The sequence below is a fragment of the Rhinatrema bivittatum genome, chromosome 9 (genome assembly GCF_901001135.1).
Source record: "Rhinatrema bivittatum chromosome 9, aRhiBiv1.1, whole genome shotgun sequence".
NCBI classification, from domain to species: Eukaryota; Metazoa; Chordata; class Amphibia; order Gymnophiona; family Rhinatrematidae; genus Rhinatrema; species Rhinatrema bivittatum.
Window position 1 is genome coordinate 252,158,935 of NC_042623.1, and position 11,628 is coordinate 252,170,562.

The 11,628-nt window shown below is 44.9% G+C and overlaps 1 protein-coding gene across 12 annotated transcripts in view; it reads left to right on the top strand.

Annotated features, from left to right (window-relative positions):
- The window catches only part of TNIK (TRAF2 and NCK interacting kinase), a 559,589-nt gene that overhangs the window by 350,071 nt on the left and 197,890 nt on the right, over window positions 1-11,628 (top strand). For all 12 annotated transcript variants that reach the window (XM_029617206.1, XM_029617211.1, XM_029617208.1 and 9 more), the window contains exon 8: window positions 9,183-9,237. In XM_029617206.1, the coding sequence (XP_029473066.1) occupies window positions 9,183-9,237 (55 nt within the window). The remainder of the gene's footprint in view (window positions 1-9,182; window positions 9,238-11,628) is intronic.

Below are 11,628 nucleotides of genomic sequence, written 5' to 3' on the forward strand. Positions count from 1 at the left end.
GCGTTGTTCTGTTTCTTGTGTTTCATCTGTTTACCTTTACCTTTGTCTCTGTTTATCTGTGTGCAAAAGAAGAGTGCTAGTTTTTGTGTGTTTGTTTAGTTTGTCTGTCTGTCCCTTTGAGTGGAGGACTGAGGGAGGAGTAGAGGAGTGTGGAGGAGTGGTAAGGAGTGAAGGAGTGGTGAGGAGTGGTGGTGAGTTGATGAGTGGTGTGGTGAGTTGTGTGGAGAGATGAGGACAGAATAGATAAGTGGTGAGGGGAAAGAGGAGAGACAAGGAAGAAGAGGAGGAGGGAGGAGAAAGGAGGAGGAAGATAGGAATGGTAAGAGTAGGAATAGAAATAGGGAGGAGGGAAGCGATAGGAGGAGGCGGGAAGGGGAAGGGTCTAGGCAGGTGAGTGTGGATGGAGGAGGATGGTAGGATAGTGTTAGACAGACAGGATGAGGGTGATATCAGGGCAAGCGCAGGATGGGGAAAGGAAGGGAGGGGAGCAGGGAGTGGGAGCAAGAATGTAGAAAGTTACACCACTCTCCAGACATTAAAGTGCCAACCCAATCCTCCAGCAGTCATGCAGCAGCTCGTCTGAGCCAAATGCCTACAATTTCAGCATGGAAGACCATGAGCAGCTCATTGCCGGCATCCTGTAAAATTACTCCCTGCTCTTTGGCAACTGGGCTGTGACCACTGCCAGGGCTGCCAAGGGCCAGATATGGTGGACTTTTGCATAGACCATATCATGATAAAGTGTCATCAAGAAGGCTGGAGAGCAGGTGGCCCATTGCTACCAGAATATAATGGCTCAGTTAAAGAATAAGGTGGCAAGCAGAAACAAATACATGACCAGACAGGAGGAGGAGCCCCTTGCCCAATTGTCCTGATGCCGATGGAGGAGCAGCATATTGAACGGCTGGGACAGGATGTCTTTGAGGGCACTGACGAGGCCCTGGACGTGACGTGAGCCGGGGCAGGTAAGTCACATCATCTGTAAATGTGAAGTCTGCTACAGATGTCCACACTTTTTTTTGCATAGCATGCTCACATTGAATGATGCAAAGTGCACATCTAATCCAAAACATGTGCACTTGTTAGCATTCATACTTATATATTCTTCTTTGTTTTCATAGCTCTCACCCAGGAAACCCCCGGTCCTAGCCATGAAGGCCACAGTATCACAGTGCAGCCGCAGGTAACAGTAGTATAGCCCCCAGTTTCAGCAGCCCCTTTCTTATGGATGCTGAGACACTGTGGTCAGAGGAAGAGGAGGAGGAGGAGCAGCAGCTACTAAAACCCCTTAGGTCGACCATACCCCTTGATACCAGCCTCAACCTCGCAAGCTTAATTGAGTGCCTCCAGCATACCATGAGTCCAGTGGAAGTTACAAAAAGACACCCAGCCAGCTCATCCCATGAGCCTAGCAATGCAATCATTGGAACCACACACAGCACCTCAGCAATCAGCAACTCCACTTCTTGAAGCACCATCAGCACCAGAAGTAGATCCAACAGTGCAGGCCACACTAAACCACATTGAAAGGAGACATGGACTGTAGCTTCACCATACATGGGCAGAGGTGATCCAGTTGAGGAAGGCTCAGATCGACCACACAAATGCTGTGCAACAGCAAATAGCAGCTCTTACACAGGGCCTAACCACCGTATCCACTTCAATAAATAATTATTACCATAGTGATCGTACAACTCATTCAGTGTTTGCCACAGCCTGCACCCATGCCATCACCATCCCACAGGAGCTCACTCTGAGAAGCATTAAAGAAAAGCCATAGAATCAAAAGATAGGTTGGAGAGGGATCTCAAGAGGTTATCTTGTCCGTCCTTCTTTCTCCAAGCAGGATACACTGTGCCTGTATCACCTCAGTTAAACTGTTGTCTGACCTGCTCTCTAGTAGCCTCCAGTACCAGAAATTCCACTTGTTCCAGGACTTTACTGCCTGTAAAGTTAGAATGCTCTTCCTAACATGTAATCTAATGTCGTTCCTGTAGTTGAAGCTCCTTGCTACTTGTTTTCTCCAAAAGGGAAATGTCAGCTGATCACCGATCTTACTGCAACCTCACTTTATGTATGAAGATGGCTGGCAAGTCACTCCTTCTTATCAAAGGTCCATAAACCTACTCTCATCAAGCGAATGAAAACCAGTGATTTGCATCTGACAAAGTCAATTTTTGTCCTGCAAAGCTGATAACAAATCTGTTATAAGGTGCCATTAGCCTCTGTGTTTTTGCTGCTTCAGGCTAACAGGGATACCTCTGGAAGTTTTATCAACCTGTTAGCTTTCTTCAATTTCTCCCTATATTTCTGGGGTTCAAAACAGTGACAGACTTGCTCTGATTCAATTAACTTTTTTTTCAACTTTTTAAGGCAGTTTTACCTTGGTAGCCCTGTTGAAATGCAACTTGCAATAGTAGTTGTTATCTTCTGTATATTCTCAAATATACATATATATATATATATATATATAGCACAAAAAAAGTTTTTGGCACTGTCCTAAAGTTGGGTCATATATAATTTATAGACAATATATCAAAACATAAAGACAGCCAACATTTTACATATTAGAATTTTCTCTCCCTCTCTATGTATATGTGTGTGTGTGTGTGTGTGTCAAGCTTGCGTTTGAAAGTTGGAAATTTCTAAAATATTTGTTTCTACAATTTGTGAAATTTGAAAAATATCTTCACAATCACTATTTGGTATACTGGACTCACTAAGCAAATCAAAATACTCATTAGTGACCTATGATTATAGCATCTGGCATATTAATTACATGCTATTTAGCATTACAATTCATGCCTATATATGAGGTCTGGTACATGAGAGCAAAAAAATGTTTTCCTCACTGTAGGTGCTACTAATTTCATCAGATTGTTTGTGGTTTAACAGTAATTTTGGTTTGGAGCATACAAACTTTCCCTATCCCCATCATCCCTCATTCACCCTTCAATAGAGGTAACACACACATACTCAATCTCCAACGACCTAAAAGATCATTGATTCCCATCATGATTTCCCCCCTAACTCAATTCCTGGGCCTATCTTTAATCACCCTAATCCTCCTCAACGCACAATCCCTGTCAAAAAAATCCCACCTGCTCAACGACTATCTCTTAGACACCCAACCGGACCTATGTGCTATCACTGAATCTTGGTTGAAAAACACAGACACACCCCTAATCAACCAGTTACCGACACAACTATATGACCTTTTCTCTATTCCCAGAGAGAAAAAAAAGAGGGGGTGGACTACTGCTAGCCGCTAAAAAGATCTGAGACTAGCCCAACACCCAATTAAATCTGCGACCAAACTTGAAATCGGACTATTCAAATCCTCCCACTCCAAATCTGTCTGATCTATGCCCCGCCTGGGCTACTAGAATCTGACCCTTTGCCTCTCATAGAATTGGTAGCCAAACACATCAACACTAACGCACCAGCCATACTCCTTGGAGACTTCAACATTCATGTTGACTCCCCTTCCCCATCCGCCAATTGTGAAGCCGTCCCTACTAGCTATGGGATTCAAACAAATTATTAATAAGCCCACGCACAAAGCAGGACACACATTGGACTTAATATTTACAAATGATCCAATCTCATCCACTTCGGCTCCTTCCTGTACACCCATCCCGTGGTCAGATCACTCAATGATAGAAGTCAAACTATCCATAAAGAAAAAACTGACCACCAACATCCCTATATCCTCGATCCAATTCAGAAAACCATGTTCCATGGAAGTCCTCAACAACACCCTTACCAAAGACCTATCTAACCTGGACCTCACAAATCTGGACAATGCTTTGAACTCTTGGCTAACTATCACCCGTGCAGCAGCGGACAAAATTTGTCCTTTAACATCCAAAGAGATCAACCCCGCCCGTACCAACAAAAAACCCTGGTTTTCCACAGAATTAAAAAAACTCAAGCAAGACCTTCAACACAAAGAACAACGCTGGAGGAAGGATCCCTCACCTACCACACAAGCTTCCTACAGAACGGCAATGACATATTACAGAGCCACCATTCTTCGCACAAAAAGGGACTTCTACGCCAAAAAAATACACGGATTCCTATACGACCCCAAAATATTATTCTCATATGTGACAGCACTCACCACTTCTAATCCTCCCACCATCCCAGAAGAAGAGGCCCAAAACAAATCTACAGAGCTAGCAATTTTCTTTGATAACAAAATCAAAAATTTACTTATCCCACCAACAACCTCCATTTCTACTTTAAACTACCAGCCTCCACCTCACCAAAACTACTCCTCAAGGATTCTCAAACAGTCCCTAGAAGCTTTTGATCCCACATCACCCTTAGAAATTGAATCTATCATCAAGAAAATGAAACCCTCATCGCACCCAATAGACTAAATCCCGACCAAACTCCTTCTCACAATCCCTAACACCATCGCCAAACCACTGGCCGAATTCATGAACTGCTCGCTCTCTCACAGAATTGTCCCGAATGCTTTAAAAACAGCCTCCCTGAAACCACTACTAAAAAAACCCAACTTGGACCCATCCAACCCTATAAACTTATGCCCAATCGCCAACTTACCTTTTATAGCCAAGATAATGGAAAAACTGGTCAACTCTCGTCTCACAGACTTCCTGGACACACACAACATTCTACACCCAGCACAATTCGGATTCAGGAAACACAGGAACACAGAGTCGCTTCTTCTCTCATTAACAGACAACATCCTGATGGGCCTCGACAAAGGTCAGTCATACCTGCTGCGTTTGACACAGTTAACCATACAATCCTCATCAACTGCCTGATGGAAATAAGCATCTCAGGATCTGCACTCCACTGGTTAAAATCTTTTCTAAGTGACAGGTATTTCAAAGTAAAAATAATCAACAAAGAATCTTCACCCATAGCGTCCAAGCAAGGAGTACCCCAGGGTTCCTCGCTTTCCCGACCCTATTCAACATCTATCTCCTCCCTTTATGCCAACTACTCAAAAACCTCAATCTCACCTACTTTATTTATGCTGACGACGTGCAGATCATTATCCCCATCAAGGATCCCATCTCCGACACTTTAATCTATTGGAACAGCTGCCTCCACGCCATTAATATCCTTCTCACGAGCCTCAGCCTGGTTCTCAATACATCCAAACCTGAGCTTCTGGTCATCTCCCCCAACGATAACAACCCACCAGCCAGCACCACAAACATACCATCAGTAAGTCAAGTGAGAGACCTTGGAGCCACCCTAGACTCCAGAATGAACCTAAAAAAATTCATTAACAACACCACAAAAGAGGGCTTTTATAAACTTCAGGTCCTAAAACAATTAAGACCTCTCCTCCACTTCCATGACTACAGATCTGTCCTTCAAGCCATACTATTCTCAAAAATTGATTACTGCAACGCTCTCCTGCTTGGTCTCCTGGCCTCCTCCACTAAACCTCTTCAGATGCTGCAAAACGCAGCAGCCAGGATCCTTACTAACATGCGCAGGATGGACCACATCACACCGATACTAAAAATACTTCATTGGCTACCCATACACTCCAGAATACTCTTCAAGACTCTGACCATCATTCACAAAGCCATATATCATCAATCCTCTCTGCAACTCACCATACCCTTCAAATTACCTCTTCAAGGCCAACCAGATCTGCATACAGAAGCTCCCTACAAATTCCTCCCAGCAGTTCCACTAAACATAACTCCATCGAAAAACGAGTGCTTTCCACCGCGGGACCACATCACTGGAACTCTCTCCCACCAGACATACGCCAGGAACATTGTCATCTCACATTCAGAAAAAAACTGAAAACTTGGCTCTTCGCCCAAGCTTATCGCTGAAGAAACCCATTGTACCCGCAAGGACCTCCACCCCCCCGGTTGATATCCTCTCCCAGCTGCATTAAGTATCTGCTATTCTAGAACCGCTCATGTATGTTAACATGGCAATTGAATCTCCATTATGTAAATATGTATTTAAGTTTAACAGAGAAGCAACCGCTCCTTGCTGACTGACTCTTCTAATCTATCCTTTTCTTCAAACAGCCATGTTCGATTTCCCTGTTTTAATGTAACTTTTCGCTTCCTATGTTAACTGATTTCCCCCCTTGTTTATTGTAAACCGGTACGATAAGACCTTGTCTTGAGCATCGGTATATTAAAAGAACTTAAATAAACAAATAAATAAATAAATAAAAAATGAATTTTCAAAACTTGCCAGCATAAAAAATAGCAAGTGCACGCGTAAACTAGCATATATGCAAGTATATGCTATTTTTAAAAAACGCAATCTAAGCACATAAATCAGGGACCGTGAGTAAATTTCTGTGTGTAAAAAAAAAAAAGTTGGGCGGGCCAAGGGTGTTCCGGGCCAGAGCCAACATTTACGCATCTAAGTTGCTAATATGCAGCCTGCCAAAGTGAGAACATGCAAGTCTTTTAATTGCGTATATTTACTCCTGCTCAATATCTGAAGTAAGTGATTGTAAACATCTTAAAAGTGATAAAATAACTGGTTGGGGGGTCTGGGTGAATTGCTAGACTAATCGGTAAATGGTTATTTCTTTGCCACATGCATGTTATAAAATCCTCTGACTTGTGCATATAAAAGTTGATTTAGGGGGGTAAATGCATCTAAATATGTGTTATGCTCAGGCTTGTAAACCCTTGGGCTGATGGGAGGATGGTATACCGTAGGAGGAAAATCCGTAGGTTCTCCCGTCGGGTGGCGAGGCAGAACAGAATATGTGACCAGCTGACCCTCGACACCGGAGACTGAGGAGACTCTGGAGGCAGACGAAGAGTCGTGATGTCAAGGAGAGGAGCTGTGTCTTCGCCACTGGAAGCCCGCGGTCCCCCTAGGAGGAGCCTGTAGGGACCCGGACCGCTGGGACTTAGGTGGACCTTTGAGAGGTCAAGGAGTCGAGAGATCGGTGCAAGGGCTAACTGGAGCTTCACCCCTGGAAGCCTGTGGTCCCCCCCGGGAGGAGCCCGTAGGGATCCAGGCCACTGGGACTTAGGTGGGCCCTTGGAGACGGTGGTCCAGAAGAAGTCCAAGGTCAAGTGCCAGAGGGCCGTCGCTCACCAGTCCGAGGTCACACACCAAGGGATCACCGCTAGCCAGTCCGAAGTCACACACCAGGAATCACTGCTTGCCAATCTGAAGTCAGGAACCAGGAACACCAAGACGAGACAGGAACAAGGATCAAAGCTCTAGAAGACTCACCGAAGCAAGCAGACTCGACTACGTGGAACATTGCCAAGTCAAGGAATGAGCAGAGGAAGTCTCCTTTTATACTTCCTCTGCTCTGGCTCATTGAACACAGCTGTAAGTTGTTAAAGGGGCCTGGCCCCTTTAAATCTAGAGAGGAGGCGTGGCCTCACGCCTAAAGATGGTGGCGGCCATCTTGGATTTCCTCCGCGGAGGAAAGACTGCCGGACGCCGCGAGGGAGGAGCAGGGACGGCTCCCCACCCGGCGTCCATCCCAGGGACCCGCGCCGGGGCAACGGGCACAGGCTCGTGGGTTACTTTAGAAGCTGCCGCAGCAGGCAAGGGAGGAGGCCGCGGTCGTGGCCGTCCACAACCGCGGAACACAACAATATGTGATGGCGAAACCGAACGACAGTATATAAAATAAATAAATAAATACATAAATAGATAACATGAGTAACATTTATTCTCATATCCCCCTAAAATTCAAAGTACAAATATGTGGGTATATCGATTGTGCATACTTATCTGGCTAAATTCTGACTTTTCTGGCTAAGTAACGCCTTTGCCTTTACTTAGATGGACAAATTTGAACTTATCCAGATAAGTAGTACTTTTTTTAGACTTATCCGGCTATCTTATATACTCGGATAAATCTGTAAAACACTATTTAAATGGACAAGTAGTGTTTTTCGTACATACAGGACCATAAGCATTTTTTTCCCCTACAGCCAGCAAGAGTTCCTCACCATCGCATACCCCAGGTATGCGATGGTGAGGAACTCGACTCTGTATCCAATCTCTTGCTGCAGGACTCATGTGACATTTACTGTTTTGCTTTTATGTTTTTGTTTTTGCTGCTCAATGAGACTTGTTAGCAAATATGTTTACATTACAATGTTAACTTTGAACTAGTTTACCCTGTTCCAAGTTCCGTAACCTTGTTCTATGTAATGCCTGTAGGCAAAATTTATGTTCTGTTTCAGTGTAAACCGATCTGATCTGTATTTCATACAGGAACACCAGTATAAAAAAATCTAAAAATAAAAAATAATAATACCCGGCTAAATGCCACTGCTTAGTCTGAACTTGGCACGGCTCATGCTTTTCACATACATGCACACAGGTTATAAAATACAGTAGCAACTTTGCATGTGCCCATATACATGCATAAATGGACACATGAGCAGTTTTGAAAGTCATCCTGCTTGTTGGTACCTTGGGTAAGGTAGACAAAGTGACTTGCTCAAGGCCACATCAGTAGCATCAGAGGTGGAAGTAAGATCTGAACCATGGCTTCCTGGTTCTCAGCCTGCTGCTCTAATCACTAGGCCACTGCTGCACATCTGCAAGCTGCAAAGATTCCAACTCTATATACAGGAGTTAAAACGCTCTGTGCTTGTTCACAAATGATTTAAGCAGCAGTATTCCTTACGTGGTGCTCTGCAACTTGAAGAGGATGGACAGAAGTTGCTGCAGTCTGCCAGAGCATGGTTCTTCCTGTATTCATTCATGGTTCATCCACTTCCTGTCCTGACATTTGTCTTGTTTCTCTGAGTTTTACAGATAAAAGCTTCAGTCAATCATCACTGAAAAAGCATCACCGTGCAACAACAATGCACCTATATATAATTTTTTTTTAATTGCTAAGAAAAACACTTGTAAAATAATAATTAAAAAAAAAAAAGTTTCCAGTGATTTACAGAGGGGAGAAAAAGACTGGTAACTTATGTATGCAGTTTACAGTGCTTAGTTATGAATCATTGGTTTCCCTGGCAGGCTGGTGGTCCCCTATCAAAGTATTAGCCAGATCTGACCCTGCTTGGCAAGTTCAGATCAGCTTCCCAGTAAAAGTGTTAATGCAAATGCTTCCCAGACTAGAGGGCTGAGAAACTATGATGATTAACTAGACTCAATCAACCCTCTATGACAGCGCTAACTATTGCAAAGCTAATTGTGTTTCTCATCTTGTTTTGCAGAGTGACTTGTGGTCACTGGGAATAACAGCCATCGAGATGGCAGAAGGTGCTCCCCGTAAGTTTGGTTTGAAATGTTGCTATATTTCCATTGTAACTAATGCAGAAAGGCTCTAAGGCAGGGGTCGGGAACCAATGGCTCGCGAGCCAGATGTGGCTCTTTCGATGGCTGCATCTGGCTCGCAGACAAATCAAACATGGCGGCGAGGAGCAGTAGCGTCGGTGGCGGCGAGGGGCGGCAGCGAGGAGCAGTGGTGGCGATGGCGGTGGCGGCGCGCGGGAGGGAGAGAAGGGAAGGGAAGGGAACACCCCCACCCCCCCCCCGAGATCTTCCGTCTGCTCCATCTGGGCTCTGACCGACGGCCCGCAAATGCGCCGTAGAGAGCAGCTCTATGGCGCATGCGTGGGCGAGCACGTCGGTCAGAGCAGTGCGTGCCTGCAAAAACGAAATGGCGCTGGGAGGAGCAGTAGCGGCGGTGAGGGGCGGCGGCGGGGAGTAGCGGTGGCGGTGGCAAGGTGTAGTAGCAGCGGCGAGGAGCAGGGGAGGGAGGAGAGAGTAACTGAGGGGAGGGAGGGAGGAGAGAGTGACTGGGGGAAGGAGGGAGGAGAGAGTGACCTTTTTTTTAATAAAGATTTGTCTGCGAACCCTGGACTCCCGCTGGACCACCAGGGACTTTTGGCAGGTCTTGGGGGGGGGTCAGGAGGGTGGGGGGTTGTAGTAAATTAATTTGGCAGGTCTTGTGGGGGCGTCAGGAGAGTAGGGGGATGTAGCAAATTAATTTAGTAGGTCTTGTATGGCTCTCATGGAATTACATTTTAAAATATGTGGCGTTCATGGCTCTCTCAGCCAAAAAGATTACCGACCCCTGCTCTAAGGGCTGCAGTTCATTCCAGCTGCTATGCTGGAAAAGACTTTCTATATAAGGGGTTTAGGAAGGCCAATAAATCTGCAAGTACAGAAGACAAAAACCTTCCCCAGTTTCTTGACTGAATTTCCCCTCTAAATCTTTTTTGCATTTCTTTCCCATTTTCCAAAACATCTTTCTTTGTTGAACTTGACAGCTTTTGAGAATACGATTATGCACCTTTCATTATGGCCAGTGCATTAGACTTTGAAAATATTTCCTTATCTGCCCTGAATCAGTTTAAGGGGTTTTTTTTGTTTTTTTTTTGGAACTCTGTGTATCAGGACTTTACCAACACAAGTTCCTGGTAAAATGCCACATGTAGCGTTGCCAAGATCAACAGTTGGTGAGAGGAGACAAATGAATGAAATTTCAAAAATTTCAATCATCTAGTTCCCTGAATGGAAACCAGAAAGGGAAAATCAGTCACCTTCTGGTTCTTCTCCATTATTTTCGAGGAAAAGAAATGTAGCGCTGCTGCATTTATTTTGCAGACATCTTCAAAAGAGGTCTGCCAACTGGATGAGCCAAGGGGAAAAAAAAAAACAAAACACCCCACAGGTTTGACAGGTTGGTTCATAAACCTCTTTTAAACAGCGAGATCAATTGCTGGCAAAATTCTGCCATTAGTCACCATGCAGAGTCCACAACGGGGGTGAAATCCTCCAGGGCCGTGGCAAGGCATGGCCAAGGAAGACTGCCTGGGGCACCGCACCACCCTTTTGAGCCGGTTTGTGAGCTCACAAAGCTGAAAAGGAAGGCACCAAAAGCAACCCTTGCCAAGGGCACCGTTTTGTCCAGTGACTGCTCTGGACTTCCCCAGGATCCGCAGCAAAAAAAAAAATACAATTGATTTTTCCCACAGATTTTGGTGAAATCAGGCTCAAAAACAGGAAGTCTTCCTGTTTTGAGCCTGATGCGTATTGGTTTGCTTCTGGCTGAGATGTTTTGAAGGCCTAGCATGCAGCCTGGTTAACCTCTCTTTTCATGCTCCGTACTGGTGGCTAAAAATGCACAGGGGGGAATTCTTCATGTCTTTTTTTTTTTTTTTTTTTTCATTTTTGATGGGGAGCATATTCAAATTTCGGTTTGTTTAATGTTATTTCAGTTGGCTCGTTTGCCAAATTGAAATAAATATTACATTTTAAAATGGAAAAAAGAAGCAAAACTGGGCATCCCCTGACCCCACTGCCATTGCCTAAAGTGAAGACGGCCTTCTCCCCTCACTCATTAACCCTTCCACAAATAATCTGGGGCCTCCCAACGCTGGGCTGAGCTGAGTCAAGACAGAGCCTCCCTGGCCCCTCTTCATCTTCTTCAAATAAGCCAGGGCCAGGTACTCTCCAGCGCTCACTTACTCCTTCCTCGGGGTTCTTCTGTGTAGAAAGGGGCAGAAGTGATCCTAGAGTTGCCAACTGGCTCCAGAATTTCCGGGCAGGTTGATCCAGTCCTGGTTTTACCCCATTGCATGCTGGGACTTATTCTGTTTTCCCTATTGCATTACCTAAGAAAAGCAAAACTATAAGTACCTGCATGCAGGGGGA